This window comes from Perca fluviatilis, chromosome 15, assembly GCF_010015445.1.
Source record: "Perca fluviatilis chromosome 15, GENO_Pfluv_1.0, whole genome shotgun sequence".
In the NCBI taxonomy this organism is placed as follows: Eukaryota; Metazoa; Chordata; class Actinopteri; order Perciformes; family Percidae; genus Perca; species Perca fluviatilis.
In genome coordinates this window covers 807,935-831,269 of record NC_053126.1, presented here as the reverse complement: position 1 = coordinate 831,269, position 23,335 = coordinate 807,935, and the positions used below count along the sequence as shown (strand labels likewise).

The 23,335-nt window shown below is 41.6% G+C and overlaps 1 protein-coding gene across 1 annotated transcript in view; it reads right to left on the bottom strand.

The window, feature by feature from the left end:
• LOC120573937 (NACHT, LRR and PYD domains-containing protein 12-like) overlaps positions 1-23,335 on the bottom strand; it is an 86,732-nt gene that overhangs the window by 43,116 nt on the left and 20,281 nt on the right. Inside the window, 10 exon segments of the mRNA XM_039823851.1 lie at positions 4,211-4,384; positions 5,879-6,052; positions 7,102-7,275; positions 7,361-9,152; positions 9,305-9,533; positions 9,765-9,843; positions 12,620-12,769; positions 12,857-12,979; positions 13,485-13,601; positions 13,873-13,995. Of these exon segments, the coding sequence (XP_039679785.1) occupies positions 4,211-4,384; positions 5,879-6,052; positions 7,102-7,275; positions 7,361-9,152; positions 9,305-9,533; positions 9,765-9,843; positions 12,620-12,769; positions 12,857-12,979; positions 13,485-13,601; positions 13,873-13,995 (3,135 nt within the window).

The window sequence follows — 23,335 nt, the reverse complement described above, 5'->3', positions numbered from 1 at the left end:
TTTGTACTTTTATTTCAGTACTGAGATTCAGTACTTCCTCCGATCTTCCAATCTCCGAAAACCTGTCTCCCAGGAGGTGCACAGGAAGTGTCATGTCCTTATATGGGAATTTGCGGGGCGTTTTCTGATGCTAAATAGGAACAACTGGCATGCACTTTCAGTTACGAAGACGTGGGATTCATCAATCCTAAGAACACAGATGCGAACAATTCTGCTGTTTAAGAACACATCATGAATCCGACGTAGACTTTTCTTAGGAACCTTCTTAAGAACATATTTAAGAGAAAACTTAGGAAGATATTGGTGAATGAGGCCCATTGTTCACAGCGGTGAGCTGAAGGTGAGCTACACAAAGCTAGCTACAGTTAGCCACACTGGCTGGACAGGAAACAGGGAAGTTACCTTCAAAATAAAAGAGCAACACGAAAGGTGAGTAACACGACAGGGCCGTCCAGACCCAGTTTACTATGCAAGAGTTTGGTACAGATACATTTCCATGACATGAATTCAAGTAGAATTAAATTAATAAGTTCTTCTTAAGAACATATTTAAGAGAAAACTTAGGAAGATATTGGTGAATGAGGCCCAATGTTCTTTTTCTTCAGAGACATTTCCAGGACAGGACACCGGGGAGCAACCGGAACATATCAACCACTTGTCCGGTCAAGATGAATATCTTCTTCTCCCATTACGGTCCTGAATGATGCAAGATAAACACTGAAACATGTCTGTTTAGTTCCATCTCCCCCCACCAAAATCCATTATCCATCTAGCAGTATAATGTTGCTGGACTTACAGGCATGTGTAAACATTGTTAAACATGAATCGTTGCCGCTTTCTGATTAATTAAGCATAGCTTTATTTAAGGAGCACTTTTAACAGATATAATCATAATGTGCTTTACATAAAACATACAAGATAATACCTATTAAAAACTAAGTAACACCAAACAAAGTGAAGTACAAGTAAAATAGTAATTAATGAAGTGCAGACAGACCGTTCAAATGCCATAAAAAATAATAAATCTGTAAAAGAATCAGAAAACAGTCGAGATTAATTGTGTAGAGATCAAATTAAAACAACTATTTACAACCTGTAATTATTTTTTCACAGATGCTGAATTTGATCCTGAAATAATTGTGTTTGAGATTCTTTCAGAAACAAATGTTTCAAGACAACAAAGCTCAGTTTCAGACTTTAAGTTTAATATTTTAGCCTCAGTTATTTTTACTTGAATATAAGTTTATTACAACACAAAACTGATATCAGAGAAGCTCTTGGTACAGCTCATATCCATGGACACAGATTTACCAAAAACTTAAAGTAACATCACATTCACTCAGCTTTATACAGTGTATCCTCAGGTAAAGAGAGTCAGCTGACGACAGGAATCATAATCTGTTTCTAGTTCAACAGTTTAAATGTTGATAATCAAAGAGATGAAATCAGACAAATTAATGTTTAATGTTTGAGTCTGAGACAGATCTGCTTCACAGTGCAGTGTGTTTGTGATGGTGAACAGACTGAACTTTGATTTCAGCAGCTGATCTTCAGTCAGTGTTTCTGTCCACAGGAGAGACTTTCAGTCCTGCAGAGGACACAGGGACATTGAGGAACCAAAGGGGACCCCAAACCCAGGATAAATAGGTTGAGTGAATGTGGTATTGAAGGTGTGGAGGTGGATCAGTGAGTCAGAGGAGACTGTGTAGAAGGACAGAGTGCTGGCAGGACAGTCCACATACACTGCTACTCTATCAGAGACAGAGGGGGAAGTGAGGACTGTTTCTCTGTAATTGTGCCAGACAGAGTAACCACGATAATCAGAGCACCTCAGACTCCAGGAATGATCATTCCCTCCAAACCAACAGTCTTTACTGTTTCCTCTCCTCCTGATTCCTCTGTAACTCACTGATATAAAAACATCTCCTCTCCTCTCGACCTCCCAGTAACAGCGACCAGTCAGACCATCTCTACACAGCAGCTGAGGCCAGAAGTTAAATCTCTCTGGATGATCAGGATATGACTGATCCTCCTCCAAACGTGTCACCTTCCTGTTGTTGTCAGACAGTTTGAGTTTTCGGTTTACTGTGTTTGTGTCCAGTTCCAGTTCACAGACATCTGATGGAGAGAACAAGACACAACACAGCTGCAGGTTATCATCTCATGATTTATTAACAACTTTACTGACAATTACTGAAAGAAAAACATTTAAACTTTCATTTAATATTCAGCTGAATGATGTTTAACAAACTTAAACTTCAACAATCCAGTTATAACAATTCATTCAGTTTATAAATACATCTGCTGGTGATTTACAGATTTACAGCTGTGTAGACAGAAAACACACAATCACAACAAATAATGTTTTATTATTAAGATTCTGTCTCTCAGCCTGTTTTCCATTTCCACCTGATCACCTGCAGCTGGCTATAAAACCATGTGTATGCTGGTCTGAAGTCAGTGTGATGTGCACACCTTCTGTTTATAGAAATACTGAGAGAGAGAGAGAGAGAGAGAGAGAAAGAAAGAAAGAAAGAGAGAGAGAGAGAGGTGCGCTCATAAAAGTTAAAACATTTAGAGAGCGACAACCCCATTAACATTCCCTGATGGGTATTTTTATGAAAGATATAGATTTTAATGGGAGGGAATTACATATAGGCTATTTGTCGGCTTCTTGAGCCGTATGTTGCCAATGCGCACATCGGTTTGTATTTTTATTTGCTCCTATGATTGCTTCCCACTGCCAGGGTTGCAACTGGAATAATAGGCTAAAGCAACAACAGTTTATGGAAAGCATAAGTGTAATTATGGTCAGATCTTGTGCCTGACTGATGGAGAAGTAATATTGATAAGCGTTGTGATTTACGCATTTACAGAGTCGGCAATTTTTTTTGCCAGCTTTCCTTCTGTTTTAGGAAGCAGCGACTGTATTGTGTTTTGCCTGTAAAACGTGTCTGTGTACTTCATATTTATGTTGAATTATAGTTTGCTATTCTTATGTAAAATATGCATCTGTTAGATGTTTGCTATTGGTCATGCTGAGCAAACACTGCCTCTTTTATGTGGACGCGTGTATCGCTGGATTGGGAAACCCTGGGTTGTCTGTCTGTCTGTCAACTAACCCTGGGTTGATTGAACTAGTTGTTAACCACCGTCGTGACACAGCTTATGTGGGACCGCGGTTGTTATGTTAGGTGAAGCTGGGTAACTGAAATCAATCCAGGGCATGTTGATCTTGATTCGTAGTACAGGCCTTTGGTCTCCATTCAAGGAGGAACTGAAAAGTAAATCCACCTCAACTCACTTTATTCTACATCTTTTAGATATCAACTATGTCATGTTGTGTTTACGGCTTGTAGGTTTTTAAACCCTGATTTATTAAAAAAATCTCCATCAACCTATATGTCAGAAGTAATAATAATAATTTATACTTAAGAACTTATAGAAATTACAGTGTTTTTACTATGTTGTTATTACACACAGGCCTGAATTACACACACGCTCAGTACCTATACATGCACTAATGGAGAGATGTCAGGGTGAGGGAGCTGCACATCGAAAGGCGTCCTGAGCAGTTGGGGGTTCAGTGCCTTTCTCAAGAGCATCTTGGCAATGCCCAGGAGTTGAACTGGCACCTCTCCAGCTACCAGTCCACCACCATACTTTGGTCTGTATGGGGACTTGAACCAGTAACCCTCCGGTTCCCAACCCAACTGCCTACTGACTGACCTACTACCCCCACAAGCAGTACTTGAAGGCAACAATGCTCTTCTCTAATAATGACAGTCAAAAGAAACAAAGTTAGCTCTCTGTTGGCTAGACTGTAAATAAAATATATTTATTATTTCTGTTTGGATCACTTTGCTCAGTTTGTTGTGTTTATGGATTTTAAATTGATTGAATTCTAACATCTTTCCAGCCACACTGACAGAAAACAGATCCTGAATGATCGTCATCGTACTTCAGTCAAGAAAATGTAAAAACATAGTGTAACATGCAGCTGAGTTCTCAAGAATCAACCTTTAAACACACTCACACTTCCTCACACCAGGTCTCAGTCTCTGCAGTCCACCATGGTCCGTCCTACAGGAAGAAACAAAGTCAGAATCAACTTCATACACCTTCACTCAGATCCTCCATTAAACATGAACCAGAGTTCATCAGTTAGTGACAGCGATACAGTGGGAGAGCTGGTGTTTTCTGTCCATACCTGAGAGTGTCCAGTCTCCAGTTTGCATCCTTAAGCCCAGCTGACAGCAGCTTCACTCCTGAGTCTCCTGGATGATTGTAGCTCAGGTCCAGCACTCTCAGATGGGAGGGGTTGGAGTGCAGAGCTGAGACCAGAGAAGTACAGCCTTCCTCTGAGACCAGACAGCCTGACAGACTATACACACACACACACACCTCTAAAAATGTGTTTCATGTTAGTAGGGCTGAAACGATTCCTCAAATAACTCGAATAATTTGATTACAAAAAATCCTCGAAGCAAAATTCTTTGCCTCGAAGCTTCATTAAATCAATGTAATTAAGGTTGTACGGCTCACTGTGTTTCCGCACGGAGGATTATTACTAGTGCACAGTTTAACACTTCTGTGGACACAAGACTGACGGCCCAGATTACAAATGATGGAAGACGAAAATAGCAAGGGTCTAAGAGAAGAGACAGGCGAGAGAAAACGACAGAAAGTTTGGGATCATTTTAAGCTGCAAACATGCTGCTACATCATCTCTGTAGAAAACATCCAGTGTACTCATCCATTCCACGGAGCGAACCCGACACATGGTAGCTAACGTCTGCTGCTCTCGTCCACCGCGCTGTTTTACACAACTAGCCTACAGCATGCTACTCTGCTAACAGCCATGTTTTACACAACTAGCCTACAGCATGCTACTCTGCTAATAGCCATGTTTTACACAACTAGTCTACAGCATGCTACTCTGCTAATAGCCATGTTTTACACAACTAGCCTAGAGCATGCTACTCTGCTAATAGCGATGTTTTACACAAATAGCCTACAGCATGCTACTCTGCTAATAGCCATGTTTTACCAACAAGCTAAAACGAAAGCTGTCGGTTTGTAGTCTAACTGTTTATTAGTTTGCTACTAATCTTTGGAAACTTAGCTGCTGGAGACAAACCGGCTCCTCCCCCCAGCATGGCTTCTTAATATGCACGTCATCATGCCGGTGATTTCTGCATTTTTTATTCTTTCTCCTCACTGTGTATTAGGCTTCTGAAAATGTGTCCCCCAGAACAGCGTAGTTGAATGGACCTGTTGTAAGCTTTGTACCGTCACATTTACCTTCTGGTCAGTGAACAGCTATTTTGCATATCCAGGGCAAAGAGTCAGAGGCAAGAAGGGGAAGGGGGTGAAAAATATTAACATTTCGGCCACCAAAGATGTACTTGGAAATTGGCAATAAAAAATGTTGCTTTTTCTCTGTCTTTTCTATACAAAAGACAGGTTGCCTTTTTTTTAGTACACAGCTATAATAAATATTTACTATTGCTGTTTACTAAGTATTTCTTACTAAGTATTTCTTATCCGATTACTTGATTAATCGATGGAATAATCGGTAGAATACTCGATTACTAAAATAATCGATAGTTGCAGCCCTACATGTTAGTCATCCGTCCACTGTTTGAAATGACTGTCTCCAACACTAATGGAGCGTAGTGTTGATTCAGGTAGATCTTGCCATAGGGAAAGCCCTGTACACATCCTGAGTCTCTCAGACTAGAGGACTTAGCTTCACAGCTTCTCTCTGACAGCTTATAGCCAATCAACCAAAAAGGACACGATAATAAATAATATATGAAGTAAATAAGAGTTCAGAGTGTGATAATTTTACAAACACAATCAGTAGTACATTAACCTGAGAGTTTCCAGTCTGCAGTGTGGACTCTTCAGTCCAGCCGACAGATGCTTCACTCCTGAATCCTGCAGGTTGTTGTTACTCAGGTCCAGCTCTCTCAGACTAGAGGACTGGGAGCTGAGAACTGAGGACAGAGCTTTACAGCTTCTCTCTGACAGGTTACAGCCGCTCAGTCTGAAGAGGAGTCAGCAATACAATTACAAACAAAAGTTATTTTTTCTGAATGAAGATGAACTCAATTTAATCTGGATAGTTGTGTGTGCACGTACAGAGCTTTGTTGAAGGCTTTGACCACTGGCAGCAGCCTCAGAAGAGCCTCCTCTGAAACAGAGTATTTCTTCAGGTCAAACACCAGCAGGTTGTTGTTACTCAGGTCCAGCTGCCTCAGAGTAAAGGACTGGGAGATGAGAACTGAGAGCAGATCGTCACAGCTTCTCTCTGACAGGTTACAGCTGCTCAACCTAAAATGCATATTCAGCCCCTCCATTTAATAATTGATACATTAAAAGGAACACGCCGACTTATTGGGAATTTAGCTTATTCACCGTAACCCCCAGAGTTAGACAAGTCGATACATACCCTTCTCATCTCCGTGCGTGCTGTAAAGCTGTCTGACGTCTCCAGCGGCATCAGCCCATCACAGAACAGGCAGGTGAATGGTTCCAGTAATCCTACTGCTCCGAATAAGTGACAAAAGTAATGCCAACATGTTCCTATTTACATGTTGTGATTTGTTAGAGTGCAAGCGTGTACAAAAACAACGTAACATGAGACACAGCCATCTTCTAACCGTAAACAACCGGAAACTATATTTTCGGCGGTAGAATATAGTAATTGCTTGAGGCGGTGATATGCTCGCAGCAAGCCTGTCTGAGAATATAGTTTCCGGTTTGTTTACTGTTAGAAGATGGCTGTTGTGGCCATTACGTTTTTTTGCTTACACTGACTCTACAATCACAACATGTAAATAGAAGGCTTATGGCGTTATTTTGTCACTTTTTTCACAATTCGGAGCAGTAGGCTAGTTGGAACCAGTTACCTGCAGGATCTGTGCTGGGCTAAGCTAATGCTGGAGCTGTCAGACAGCGTTACAGCACGCACGGAGATGAGAAGGGTATGTATCGACTTGTCTTACTCTGGGGGTTACGGTGAATAAGCTAAGTCGGCATGTTCCTTTAAGTGAAAAAAAGAGCTTAGGTTGTAATCTTTTTTAATAGAATAACCTGAGAGTTTCCAGTCTGCAGTGTAAACTCTTCAGTCCAGCTGACAGCTGCTTTACTCCTGAATCCTGCAGGTTGTTGTTACTCAGGTCCAGCTCTCTCAGACTAGAGGACTGGGAGCTGAGAACTGAGGACAGAGCTTCACAGCTTCTCTCTGACAGCTTACAGTCACTCAACCTAAAAAAGAATCAGAAAAACATAAGAAAACAATTACAAATGAATATAAACTCCATTTAATCTGGATAGTTGTGTGTGCACGCACAGAGCTTTGTTGGAGACTTTGACCACTGGCAGTAGCCTCAGAAGAGCCTCCTCTGAAGCAGAGTATTTCTTCAGTTCAAACACGTCCAGATCTTTTTCTGATGACAGTAAGATGAATACCAGAGCTGACCACTGAGCAGGAGACAGTTTATCTGTGGAGAGACTTCCTGAACTCAGGAACTGTTGGATCTCCTCCACTAGAGAACGATCATTCAGTTCATTCAGACAGTGGAACAGATTGATGCTTCTCTCTGCAGACAGATTCTCACTGATCTTCTTCTTGATATACTCAACTGTTTTCTGATTGGTCTGTGAACTACTTCCTGTCTGTGTCAGCAGACCTCGTAGGAGGGTCTGATTGGTCTGCAGTGAAAGACCCAGGAGGAAGCGGAGGAACAAGTCCAGGTGTCCATTTGGACTGTGTAAGGCCTTGTCTACAGCACTCTGGTAGAAATGTGTTAATTTGTCTCTGAACACTTTAGACCGCCGAATGGTTGTTTGTTCTTCTGACAGCAGGTTGACTCCATTGTTGATGAATGTCAGATGGACATGAAGAGCAGCCAGAAACTCTTGAACACTCAGATGGATGAAGCAGAACACCTTGTCCTGGTACAGTCCTCTCTCCTCTTTAAAGATCTGCGTGAACACTCCTGAGTACACTGAGGCTGCTCTGATATCGATACCACACTGTGTCAGGTCTGATTCATAGAAGATCAGGTTGCCTTTTTGCAGCTGCTCAAAAGCCAATTTTCCCAGAGACTTGATCATCTTCCTGCTCTTTTTATTCCAATGTGGATCTGTCTCAGCTCCTCCATCATACTTGATGTTCTTTACTTTGGACTGAACCACCAGGAAGTGGATGTACATCTCAGTCAGGGTCTTGGGGAGCTCTCCTCCCTCTCTGGTCTTCAACACGTCCTCCAGAACTGTAGCAGTGATCCAGCAGAAGACCGGGATGTGGCACATGATGTGGAGGCTTCGTGATGTCTTGATGTGGGAGATGATTCTGTTGGCCTGATCCTCATCTCTGAATCTCTTCCTGAAGTACTCCTCCTTCTGTGGGTCAGTGAACCCTCTGACCTCTGTCACCATGTCAACACACTCAGGAGGGATCTGATTGGCTGCTGCAGGTCGTGTGGTTATCCAGAGGCGAGCAGAGGGAAGCAGTTTCCCCCTGATGAGGTTTGTCAGCAGCACATCCACTGAGGTGGACTCTGTAACATCAGTCAGGATCTCAGTGTTGAGGAAGTCCAGAGGAAGTCGACACTCATCCAGACCGTCAAAGATGAACACAACCTCTTCAAACCTGTAGATTCCTGCTTCTTTGGTTTCACTAAAGAAGCGATCAACAAGTTCCACCAAGCTGTACTTTCTTTCTTTCAGCACATTCAGCTCTCTGAAGGTGAATGGAAATGTGAACTGGATGTCCTGGTTGGCTTTGTCTTCAGCCCAGTCCAGAGTGAACTTCTGTGTTAACACAGTTTTCCCGATGCCAGCCACTCCCTTTGTCAGCACTGTTCTGATTGGTTCTTCTCTTCCAGGTGAGGCTTTAAAGATGTCTTCTTGTCTGATTGTTGTTTCTGGTCTGTCTGGTTTCCTGGATGCTGTTTCAATCTGTCTGACCTCATGTTCATCATTGACCTATGCAGTCCCTCCCTTTGTGATGTAGATCTCTGTGAACATCTGATTAAGAAGGGTTGGGTTTCCTGCTTTAGCAATCCCCTCAAACACACAATGGAACTTCTTCTGCTGGTTAGTTTTGAGTTTACGCCTACCACCTGCAGCAAGACTTCCTGAATAAACAAAACATTAATCATTAAGTCAAAAACATATTTCAACATTTCCTCAGAGAATGAGTAAATTAATATATTTTGGTCCATCTCTGGAGACATTAGTAAACATCCCATTTATCCAGCATGTTAAATCTTTAGAGAAATCCTCTTACTGTTCTGCAGACGGTCAGCCAGCTCGTCCTGCTTCATTCTCCTCAGGAAGTGCAGTGTGATCTTCAGAAATGCCTCTCTGCTGCTCCTCCTCTGCTCTTCATCCTCACCGTCCAACAACTCCTCATCCCCCCTCTGACTCTCTAAGCATTCTGGGTAATCTGGACTCAGAACCTTCTGGATCTTCTTCAGCTCATTCTTCACAAAAGTGATGATGTCATCCTCCAGCAGCTGGAACAGAAGATTATATGAAGGACAAATTAAACTGAAAACATGGAAGCAAACATCAGATCCATGTTGGACAGACCACTGGTCTGAAACGTGCAGCATGGAGATGATTGTGAACAGAATAGATGATTGTATATCTGGAGTGGTAACGAAAATAATTTCCCCCTGGGATTATTAAAGTATTTCTGATTCTGATTCTGATTCTGATGAAAAAGTAGTTGTACATGTACAGACCATAAATATGGAGTCCAAGGGTGTTTGATGCTGCTGGGCAGACTGACCACTGGGACCCTCTGAGCTCTCCTGGTCCACTCTGTGGAGGAATCAGGAAGAATTAGCTCACATAATTGATATAAAGAAATAAAATGGTCTTGATGATGCAACCCGGTCTCACGGCAGTTCGTGTAAATGTCCACGTTATTCTTAATCTATTGATATTCCGCGGCGGTTTTTTTTCTCGTTTTTACGTGTAGCCAACTTTATCCGTTTTTTTCATGTAAATGTCACATTATTTTCGGGGAAAGGACGCGGAGGCCGCCGAAAACCTCCGCTAAGCCGGGAGGCGCCCGTGAGGCGGCCTGCTGGGGATTACCGGGGAGGCGGCAAAGGGCGCTCCATAAGCCGGAGGGCGCCTGCGAGGGACGCCCGCAAAGCGCGCTGGGACGCGCACAATAACGGGATGGCGGAGGTTGGGTTTTAGGAAAAACTTTACGGGGAAAAGGGGGCCTTAAACGCCCGGAGAAAGGGCTCGCGCCTGAAAGGAAAGGGCGCCTTAAACGCCGGAGAAAGGGCTATACGGCGGGAAAGGCGCCTAAATGCTGGGGAAAGGGCGTTAACGGCGGAGACCGCGCCACAGTAACACGTGGGACAAAACGCACACGCGCAGGGACGCCATCCCGGGAAACAAAGCGCACGAAGCGGGACCGCGATCCCCGCTTGCCGGGGTGAAAGTCCTGTGTTGTTTGACCCATCCACCACCCGACCAACCTTCCTACGGATTTTCGCTTTTATATTACTCCCTACAATTTCGTGCTGTGGCCACTAAATATGCTTCCCATTGAAATACATTAGTTCACATTTTCGTGTTGTCCACCACGTAAAAAACGACAAAAACGTCTCCGTGAACACGTATCAATAGATTCAAATAACGTCACATTTACACGAACTTCCATGAGACCGGGCTGGATGATGAGAGGCATGATCAGACGACAGGTGAGACGGACTTGTGACCTTCTATTAAGGACAGTTTACTCAGTATACTGGGAGAGAGAGTGCTGCAACGTGGTCATCGTTTTTCTCTCTCTCTCAACAGCAAGATACAAAGGTCTTATACATGGTTGGAAACGCACAGAATACAACAAAAATAGATATGCATGACATCACTTGAACATGACCACTTTGTCCTAATATGGTGGAAACAATCTAGCTGACACAGCACATTGTCGTCCATCTCAGCTATCCTACTGTAGGAACTGTTTTCTAATAGTTTGGACGTGCAGTAAATAAAGAGAGAAAAGCTGCACGCAACCTTTTTAGATAGATAGTACCTTTATTAATCCTGTAAAGGAAATTACACACACACACACAGCTTCAAGACAAACATAACACACATTTCCTCAAATATCTTCCATACCTAATAAGATGAAATACAACAAATAAATAAATACTACTACTACCTTTGTAACTCATAGTTAGACTGATATCTTGACGTGTCATGAAAGAATTGTCACAATATACTGATTTTACGCAGAATTGCTGTATCGTGATATTATCGGTATTGTGAGCTGTGTACCGTATCGTAATGTAAGGGTACCCTGTGATCACCCCCCTAATATATAAATGTAGTCTTTTAACATTTACATCTTGGTCTCATCTCAGTCTCTGACAAAGGATTTTATTTCAAGATTGGTCAAAACCACAACTGCAGGGATATTACTAGATTGCCTGAACATTGTCTGATATACAGTGGCTTGCATACGTTTACACACCCATGCTAAAGTTGACTAAAAAGAGAAAAACATCTTTTGGAAATTGATCTTAATGCCTTAATTAAAAAGAATTAGGAAAAATCCAACCTTTAAGGACACCAATTTTCTTTGTGAATGAATAATGTATCGTAAATAAATACATGTTCTTCCTTAAAATACAGGGGGCATAAGTAAGTAAGTAAGTAAGTAAGCCTTTGGAATTAAAATAGCCCCACATCATTACATACCCTTCACCATACCATAGTTTTATGTCAGTTAGCCTAATAGCTGGTTTGATTTGCATTGAGAGATGATTTTATGGAAAGTACCCCATGCCAATCTCTAGGTAATTCCAAAGGCCAAGGGAACTTTATCAGGATGCATAGTATTTTGGATCCATGAAATAACTGGCCTTTAAAAATAAAAATCTGCCTGCCTCTATGGGAATTTAACATAGGGGTGTACTGTGTTATGGCTCCTGTATTTTAAGGAAGAACATTTATTTATTTACGATACATTATTCATTCACAAAGAAAATTGGTGTCCTTAAAGGTTGGATTTCTCCTCATTTTTTTAATTAAGGCATTAAGATCAATTTCCACAAGATGGGTTTTTCATCCTCTTTTTAGTCAACTTTAGCATGGGTGTGTAAACTTATGCAAGCCACTGTATTTGTGTTTACATTGACATTAGTTAATGTCAGCTCCGATATAAACAAAACACGCTATGGTACTGCTGCCTGACTTGAGTCAGAGAGCTAGAGAATTGCATTTTCTGTATTGTTTTTACATAAGTTTGCATTTTGGGCCAAAAATATACTTTGGCCACCAAATTTAGTGGCTTACTACATTTAGTTGTCTCAGTACCGGTAGTCTGTGTTATGACAATAAAATTGAATCTAATCTAATAAAAAGTGGAATATATGTTGTCTCAAAGCAGTGAGTTTCAACTGAGAGTCCTTTTCCTATATTTAGGTTTCAAGTTATTTATCGTCAAATGCACAACGATGACAGTGAAGAAGTATATATTGCAGTTAAGTTAAAATATATATTTGTAGTAGACAGGTATACAGTAACTGCAAAATAAATAACTTGAATCAACTGTAATTTAACTTCTGCTCACCTTTGATCAACAGAGTGGCGTCCATTTTTCAAGTCTAAAACAGGAGTCATAGACCGGTCACTCTTAATGGACACACAGCTGGGTTCAGGTTCAGGTCCAGGTCCAGGTCTGATTCCAGGTCCAGGTCCAGGTCTGTGCTGCTTCTCTGGGCTGAAACACAACACACACAGATCTTTGAGTGTGAATAATGATGGTGGAGTGATCTGATTGGTGGACAGTTAGAGATGGTCCTCTCACCTCTGAGCTTTGGTCTGGCTGTCATGTTCCCCACACAGAGTGGCTTTAGAGGGAGGGGCTCCCTCCTCTCTGTCCTCACACTGACTCATAGCAGAGTCCACACCTTCATCTGGAGAGGAAACACTGAGAGCAGCATCATTCATCAGCACATCATTATTACACGTTATTCACTGTGACCACTGAAGGTCCTCCATCCAACTATTCTACTCCTGTCTGACCTGCTTTTCCTCCTCTTTTCTTCCTTAACTCTCTCTGTCCTCCATCCTCACCTTCCCCTCCCTCCTTTCTGTGAACTGGTTTTCCTCTCCCATCCCTCCTCCTTCTTTTCCTCCCTCTCTCCCTCGTCCCCCTCTCTTCTCTCTTCCCCCCTCATCTTCCCCTCCCTCTCTCTCTCTCTCTCCTACTTCTCTACTCCCTCGTTCTCTCTCCTCCCCACTCCCTCCTCTCCTCCCCCTCCTATATATTTAGGTTTCAAGTTATTTATTGTCAAATGCATGATCACAGTGAAGCAGTATATATTGCAGTTAAGTTAAAATATAGATTATATTTGCAGTAGACAAGTGTGCAGTTTTAATTGCAAAATAAATAACTTGAATGAAATGTAATTTAACATTTAACTTCTGCTCACCTTTGATCAACAGAGTGGTGTCCATCTTTGAAGTCTAAAGGAGGAGTGATAGACCGGTCACTCTTCATGGACCCACAGCTGGGTTCAGGTTCAGGAGAGTCGGGTCTCTGATGGATCCTGATAGAAAGAAATTCATTAAAGCTAAAGGTAATTCTCTCTGAATAAAATACTTAAATAATATATAATTTAAAATGTTTGAATACAATATGAAAAATGTATTTAATTATAATAATTCTGGACATGCTGCTGTCTCCACACTTAGATTGTGTTTAATCTCAGCCCTGAGATTTATTACCAGAGATAGTTAGTTAGAGATAATAAATAACTATTTATTACTGACATTATGGATGTGATCTGATTGGTGGACAGTTAGAGATGGTCCTCTCACCTCTGAGCTTTGGTCTGGCTGCCATGTTCCCCACCCAGAGTGGCTTTAGAGGGAGGGGCTCCCTCCTCTCTGTCCTCACACTGACTCATAGCAGAGTCCACACCTTCATCTGGAGAGGAAACACTGAGAGCAGCATCATTCATCAGCACATCATCACTCATTCATCCCTCACATAATTTCTCCTGGAAAAAAGCTAAATATCAGCAGCTGGTCCTCTGATTGGCTGCTTCTCTCTGTGTCATACCAGTGTCAGTTGAATCCTTTTGGCTTGTTGGACTGTTGCTCAGACTAAAGAAGCAGTTAGAAAACATGACTGAACTCTGGGAACTATTGAGGGCCTTTTCTCACCACTTTATCACATTTCATTCACTCAACACGGAGAACTGATCAACACATGGATCAATAGTGGTTTGTTATTGGACAGAGAAGATGCTGCTGGTTCTCATTGGTCAGTGGTGAGAATGAATCAGAGCAGAGGAAGTTGCCATCAGCTGCTCTACTTCTATCGGTCCACTAGATGGCCTCATGGAGCTGTTTGGAGGATTCTACTGCTTCATGGAAATCAGAGCTGGATGTCACTTTGTGTGTCGAAAGTCAAAACAAATGACCTCCTATGTCCTTTCCTAACCACTTAATCTTAACCCCAATGTTAAAAGTCATGAAGTCAAGGAAAGATGTGAAGGAGAACTAAAAAGAACTTAGGAAAAGACAGCCGCGGTGCTCAGAAAATCCAACTGCCCTGACACAGCTACGTAACTATATTACTGACATGAGTCTGCTGGTAAAATTACACTGTTCTAAAGATGGACTCAGAAAGCACATCTGTATACTTCACCCTGTGTGTTCTCACCATGTTGTTTTCATGCTGGCTCTATAAATGTGGACAACACGGTGGAAATATTACTTCATCTCCATTTTTATATTCCATCTTATTCTGCATTAATTATGTCTTTTAATGTGAAACAATCACTGCATGTCATTTTGTTATTATAAAGTACGGAGCTGTAGGCTGGTTCTATTGGACTATTGGATGATTCAAAAGAAGAAACCAGAGAAGCTGCAGAAATCAGCTGGAGGAGGTGGAGTTACTCACTGGGACCACTGGAGGTCCTCCCTCCAACTATTCTACTCCTTCTGTCTGATACGCTTTTCCTCCTCTCTTTTCTTCCTTATCTCTCTCCTCATCTTAACTTCCCTCCTTTCTGTGAACTGGTTTCCTCTCCCATCCCTCCTCCTTCTTTTCCTCCCTCTCTCCTTCGTCCCTTCTCCCTCTCTTCTCTCCTCACCCCTCATCTTCCCCTCCCCTCTCTCTCTCCTTCTTCTCTTTCTCTGCTCCCTCTCCCATCTGTCCTACCTCTCTCCTCCCCTCCCTCTCTCCTCCCTCATCTTCCTCTCCCTCCCTTCTGTAAACTGGTTTTCCTTCGTTCCACCACTGACTAAAGTCAACACACCTTTAGACTTTAATTTGGACGTGAGTTGTTTTTCCAGCGAAGACTCAAAGCTCACGAGGAAACATTTTAAAATGTCGTCTCTCCTGCTCAGCTCCTCTTTAACACAGAAAAGCGAACCTGAAGAGAAAAGTAGAACAGAAAAGTGTCTCAGATAGTAGAATTAAGAAAAGCTAGACTAAAACCTGCTGATTAATGTGCAACGTAAAGAAGATCATGTTAAAAACAAGTTCCCATTAAATTACAGTAAAATCTAAAACATTCTTCTACAGATAGTGGCTGTGGAGAAATCTAAAGACAGACAAAGTGAAATAAAATAAATGTTTTCTTTCTAATAGTCTGAAAGAAGACATGTTATGGAAGATAAATAGCACAACATCTATAGATTGAAAAACTTGACTTTAACAAGACGTCAGAAGAGATGATTTTACATTCTGACCCTATAAAGTGATCCCTGCTGAGTCCTAGTGCTCGCCCGCCTGCTACCTTCCCTTCCACATCAATAAGAGTCCTGACAGACCCCAGATCAGACTCAACTATAAACACCATAGACAGTAAAATAAATGGACAATGTGACACCATTGTTTTCCACGGAGACCAGTGAAGTCTCTTTCCCGGTGCTGGCTGAGCGTTACTGAGCAGCCTCCAACTGAGCTTGAAGACGTAGATGTGACGTGAGCAACCTGTCTGAAAGTTGGAAGTCTTCACCAAAAAGTTCCATATTTTAGATAGTCAAATTAAATAATGGATATCTGTAATAGTTTTCCAGTTTTCCTCCCTCCCTTCTGTAAACTGGTTTTCCTTCGTTCCACCACTGACTGAAGTCAACATTTAATTTGGACTTGAGTTGTTTTTACAACGAAGACTTGAAGCACACGAGGAAACATGTTTAAAAATGTTGTCGTCCGACATGTTGTGGAAGATAAATAGTCAAAAATCTATAGTTCTAAAACACAGTTTTGCCCGAAGTGTCTGTCTTTCAACAATCACACGTTCACCATCAATTCAACCATTTCTCCAACCACAACAATCAAAGACGTAATTTCAAACAATCACAGCTCCACTTACTGAACTTTCAGCCATGAACTTCATCAGTGTGCAGCTCTCTTCTGTCCTCAGCAGGTCTGTGTAGAGAAGGAGCTTCAACTTCCAACAGACAAAGTAAAGTGATGCCGTTTCTTATCATTCATCAATGTGTGTCTGTGTGTGTGTGTGTCCTCACTTCACTATGAAAGTATGCATTCTGACTGGTTGGACCACTAGCGGAGCCAGAAAAAACAAAAACTGGGTGTGTCATATTTAATGATGTTCCAACCCCACATATACCGGTAGATGCTCTGTATGCTGGCAAGTGGTTTGATGCTTTTTGGTGTCAAATATTTGCTCTTCATTTGCATAAAGTTGAATACAGGCTACTTTATGCAAATGAGGACCACCTCTCAAGAAAAAAAAAAAAATATATATATATACACATATACACACACCAGCTCATACTACTCGCTAACGTAATTGTTCTTTAATCACAAAATATGCTTCCCATTGAAATACATTACTTCAAAATTCGTGCACACCTCACGGGGGGTTGGGGAGGGGCTCATCATCACCCTCGGCCTCGTCAACGAGGGAGGAGGTGGAATCTCCCATGATGCCGCTGGCTCAGGAGGAAGCTCCCTGAAGGAGGAGGAGGCAGACGGAGAGTCAGCATGTACTGGAGGAATCAACTATTCTAAAAAGTGATTCACTTGTTTAAATCACTTCGTTAACTGCATAGTGGATGTACCTGGGAGAATGGGCTGAAAATAATGCAACATTATGTTATTCCAACATGGTTATGGTATCACATTTATTTGTCATGTCAGTGGAATATAAAACCAGGTTTTACTCTCTAAGTTTGGAGACAGTAGTTTTGTTTTCCCCATAGAAACCAGAATTTAAGTCTTTCATTTTCTATGGAGGTTTATAAAAAAGATGTGTGGTCTCCTCCTTTCTCCCGTGAAGTTTCTGAATGTTAATTTTGTTTAGAAGAAAACCTTACAGAACATAGATGTAGTGTGGGACAGACATCGATTAATAAGCGACCCTATCGCCTGCTAATTTCATTTTGTTTATTGAATTGTAACGTTTTTCTGTCCTTTAAAGCTGCCCCATCTTCTGTTTTAATATTACAATGGTGTGTACATACACACCATCAATACACATGTGTATTGATGTGTATGTGCTTTTGTTTCTTCTGTCAAAGCACTTTGTAAACTATTGTTTTTAAAAGGTGCTATACAAATAAAGTTATTTTATTGTTTAAATAAATCCCAAATATTCTCTGATTCCAGGTCCTCAAACTGTGAGGATTTTTCTTTGTCATATATAATATTAAACTGAATAGATTTGAGATGGAATCAGTGTTGACAGAGATTAATTAGCATCAGCGTCCTCCAAAGGAACAGATATTCAGAGCTGCATTAGTGCAGGACATTGCTCAGACTGTTGAACATACAGATGACATGTTCTGCTTCAGCTCCTCCACAGTTTGGTCCTTGAACAAGGACTTTAAATCTGTGTGACCACCTCTGGAGCTCCAGCTTCAGATGTGTGTGTGTGTGATACAGACACACACACACATCTGGAGACACATGTTCTCTATCTCCATCAAAGATCACTTCTTATATTAATATAAAATCAAATATCAAACCATTTGTCTCCTTCTGTGTCTGATTTGTCTTTTATCTGTCATTGAATGACAAAACATTATCATCACTATCCACAGTTGGACTCACCTGACTGCAGACAGGACACTCTGTGGAAGAAGGGGATGAATAATCCTGCCAGCTGTCTGAGATCTCCATGCATCCTCTTTCATTTAAGCCCCGATGTGCAGAGTCACCACCGCTCTCCTCTCACCATCACTGTCAAGCCACTGAGAATAAAACACACTTCCTGTCAGAAAATTCTAAGTAAAACTACTATTCACCAACACAGGTTGCAACATGTTTTAGTACTACAACCTAACATACACAGCCAGCAGGGACACAGAGCCGGAGAAATACATTTCTTTCCACCAAATCCACTCGTCTGTGCAAACATACTTGTCAATAAAAATAATCCAGATATATATTTGACGTTCGTTATGTGAAAAACTCAGAATTGCAAAAGCTGACGATGAGAATCTTTTCAGGAATTTTAGTAGAGGTCATGACATGTAAGTAAAAGTAATTGGCTCATTGTTAGACTTTATAATCCTGAGTTAGGGGGGTGCAGATATATTTTGACATTGGCAGAGACTGCTGAAATAAGACTGCACCCCCGTAACACATTACATACGTTAAATATAAATCTGAATTGTGTTTGTATCTTTACACAGACGAGTGGATTTGGTGAAATAAAGAAGGTATTGCTGCGTCTTCACGACGGGTGAAGTTCTATTTCAGCAGGCAGCTGTTTTTTAATATACACAGAAAATGAATCAGCAATTTTTATTATTTATTTACCTTATTTATTTTAATCAGTGATTTTAAAACAGGTTCATCAACATATTTGTTATAGTGTTTAACATGATTTATTGTAATTTTCTACCATAAGAAACCAATGATCATCAGAACCATCAATAAGGTTAATTTGTTTCTTTGCTAATTTAGTCCAAACTTATTAATTTAATTCCACTTGAATTCATGTCATGGAAATGTATCTGTACCAAACTCTTGCATAGTAAACTGGGTTTGGATGGCCCTGTCCATGGTGAGTATTTATAAACCTTACTCACCTTTCGTGTTGCTCTTTTATTTTGAAGGTAACTTCCCTGTTTCCTGTCCAGCCAGTGTGGCTAACTGTGGCTAGCTTGGTGCAGCTCTCCTTCAGCTCGCCTCCGTGAACAATGTTCTTTTTCTCCAGAGACATTTCCAGGACAGGACACCGGGCAGCAGCCAGGACGTATCGACCGCTTGTCAGGTCAAGATGAATATCTTCTTCTCCCATTACGGTCCTGAATGATGCGAGATAAACACTGAAACATGTTTAGTTCCATCTCCCCCCACAAAACTCAATTATACATCTAGCAGTATAATGTTGCTGGACTTACAGGCATGTGTAAACATTGTTAAACATGACAAAAAGGAATAATTATGACCAAGAAAGTCATAAAAAATCCAGGCACTCAAGGTTGGTAGCAAAAGTGATAAAAAGCCTTTATTAAATAGGCCAAGACATAAAAAATACACCAACGCGTGTCGGCTTGAGCCTTCCTCAGGGTGTAGTGACACAAAGGGAACATCAGATGATTATAGCTTGCAAGTGTGTATAGGTGAGAGCATGATATATTATTATAGATATATTATAGTTACGCTGTTATAGTTCTAGACTGCCGGGGGACTTCCTTCCTTTGACACACTGAGCTGCTCTCTCCTCTCCCTTTCTATTACTGTTACTATTACTATTACTATTTGTGTGCAGCCCGTCCCAGAAATGCTTGTTACTAATCCTAGCTTCTGGGGAGTTTACTCCCCGGAGTCCTTATGCTTTTTTCCCCCAGCGTATTTCCTTGGAGAACGTTGGCACCAAGATCCTGGTTGCAGCTGTCGCCGTGGTCCTGCTGCACTCCCTGCTGAGCTCAGCGATGCCCTGCAATGTCATGCTGCGTCCTGCTGAACCCTGCAGCTTCTCCGCACATCCAGTCACTGTTCCATTATTAATGTGACTACTATCGCCACTGTTCATCACACCCCCAACCGCTCGTCAGACACCGCCTACCAAGAGCCTGGGTCTGTCCGAGGTTTCTTCCCAAGAGGGAGTTTTTCCTCGCCACTGTCGCACTGCTTGCTCTTGAGGGAATTACTGGAATTGTTGGAATTGTTGGGGCTTTGTAAATTATAGAGTGTGGTCTAGACCTACTCTATCTGTAAAGTGTCTCGAGATAACTTATGTTATGATTTGATACTATAAATAAAATTGAATTGAATTGAATTGAATTGATATGCTCACCCTGGCCACCAGGGGCATAACACCACAAACCCAATACACAACACATGGTACACAATGCAGCACTTAGACCCCCATCTTCAATCAAGCAAAATGCAGAGTACAGCCAGCAAAACATGGCAACATACACTATAGTGTTTTTACAAACCTATAAAGAGGAAGGATGAATTACAAAAAAATTGTTAAACATGAATTGAAGTTTTTCTTATGAATCATTGCTGCTTTCTGATTAATTCAGCATAGCTTTATTTAAAGATATAATCATAATGTGCTTCACATAAAAACATACAAGATAATACATACTTTATAAAACAAAGTACCACAAAACTAAGTGAACTACAAGTAAAAAGTAATTCATAAAGTGCAGACAAACAGTTTAACCAGGGGCGTAGCACCAGACCCTGGGCCCTATGCATAGGCAGTCCTGATGGGCCCCCATGTTCCTCAACACCCCCCCCCCCCCCCCCAAAAAAAGAAAAAAAAGAATCGGGCCTCTGTACACATGAATCTGTAGGCCTAGATGTTTATAGGGTAATAACTATTAACTGTAATGCTTACTTTACTGTGGTTACTACTACATTTTGTTTGTTTTCTCTGGACCTTTGCTTGCCACCCTGCGTACTATGGTGTCTCTCTGATCATCTGTTAATTTATCTGGCCATAGTCCTGGATCCTCTGGCAAAAACTGGTCTGCACTGCTCTGCCTACTTTCCAGTTCCTCATCTCTCATTTCCACACTGTGCTCAGAGCAACACTCATGCTCCCTGCTGTCTTCACTCCCATCATCCTCAATCAGATGTTCTCTATCATCTTTCTCTATGAAGGCTACATTGATTGGGCTATCCTAACAGCATTGCACAGCATTGAGGCGCCGCCCCCTTGCTGGCGACTCTGCTACCACTGTGTCAGAACTCGGAACGTCCGTGTTTTATGTGTTTTTGTGACTCTTTGGAAGTCTTTTAATTCTGGATTATTAACGTGACTGATCCCTGATGACATAATTATGATTTTATTCAACAATCGTACCGTTGTTTGCCTTCTGTGGCTGTGGACATTGATTGTTTGGAAAGCCGTACAAACAACATTCCAGGTGAGGAGAGAGCCTGGCCTGCCTCTCATGTACAGCCGGCATGACCTCCTTCAACTGCATGTTTCTGTACCAGGATTACTGAATCATGATGCTGATCTGACAGATATCAAGACCAGGGCCAAAGGAAGGAAGAGGGGCAGCAGAGGAGGTGTTCAGGTACGAAACCGTCAGCGGGGATTTAAACCTGATCTACCTTCAGTCATTATGGGGAATGTCCGCTCCCTTGTCAACAAGGCGGACGAGCTAACGGCTTGTATGAAGTTTGATCGTATGTTCCAGCAGACCCGCCTACTCTGTTTTTCTGAGACGTGGCTGTCCGACAGGATACCTGACTCTCATGTGGAGATGGATGGTTTTGTACTTCATAGGGCGGACAGAGATCACCAAACACCTCCACCTTGCTTCTTACCCGTGTTTGCTTGTACGTGAACGACCAGTGGTGTCACGCCAAACATGTTACGGTAAAAGAGAGAGTTTGCAACCCGAACATTGAGCTCATTGCAGTAAGTTGTCGACCTTACTACTTACCCAGGGAGTTTTCCCATGTCATTGTCATGGTGGTGTATATTCCCCCATCGGGTAATGGGAAATGTGCCACTGAGACTATTTCGAGAATCACGCATGATTTACAGCGCTCCTCTCCAGATGCGCTGGTTATCATAAACAGGGATTTTAATCACTGCTCTCTCTCCACCACTCTGCCGTCTCTTAAACAGATGGTGACGTGTCCTACGAGGGGTGACAAAACTATTGACTTGTTTTATACGAACGTTAAGGATGGCTATGTTTCTAATGTGCTTCCTCCGCTGGGTAAATCGGACCATAACTTGATAATCTTGATGTCTAAATATACTCCGGTGATACGGAAACAGCCGATAACATCAAAGACTGTGCGCATCTGGTCAGACGACGCGTGTGAAACACTAAGGGGGTGCTTTGAATGCACAGACTGGACTGTGTTCTTTGATGGTGATAATGATCCGGATAGTATTTCTGACAAAGTGACTTGTTATATTAATTATTGTGTTGAGTCTATAATTCCTTGTAAATCAATCAAAATCTTTCCCAATAACAAACCATGGGTAACCAGAGAAGTTAAGATTGCAATAAATAAGAAGAAAGCTGCTTTTTATAGTGGTGACAAAGATAGAATTAAAAATGCTCAAAGAGAATTGAAAGTAATTATCAGACAGGGTAAATTAAAGTATAAGGAAAAGGCTGAAGGAAACATGTCCTGTAGCAACACAAGAGGACTATGGAATGGTTTATGTTTACGTCCTCTGACCCCTGGACGGATTAGGGACGTAACAAATGGTATGAAGTCTATTACTGGATATGGGTCCAGTAAACCCAGTTTATGTAATTTGGGTGTACAGTCTAATTATGCAAATACTTTTTTCGCAAGGTTTGAAGAATCAGACTTTTCTTCACTTCATGAGAATGTTCTTTTTAATCTTAGGCAGAGCAGCTCGGAAGACTGTAGTCCAGCTATTATTCTAAACACTGAAGAGGTGTGTCAGCAGTTAAGGCATATTAAACCAAATAAGGCAGCAGGCCCTGATGGTGTTCATCCATGTACCCTAAAAGTGTGTGCTGACCAGCTGTGCTCCGTTCTCCACTAACTGTTTTCTTTGTCTCTGTCTTCTGCTAAAATCCCGGTTATGTGGAAAACATCGTGTCTGGTCCCTATTCCCAAAAAAGCTAAGGTGTCTAACAGTCTTTCAAATCTGAGGCCTATAGCTCTAACCTCGCACATTATGAAGTGTTTCGAGAGGGTTGTACTAGATCATCTGACTAGGCAGGTGTCTGCCTTTCAGGATCCTTTGCAATTTGCATATAGGAAGGGTGTGGGGGTAGATGATGCACTATTATATATGGTTCACAATATTTACAGTCATCTTGAAACTACTGCCAGTTCCGTTAGGATCATGTTTTTTGACTTTTCGAGTGCCTTTAATAC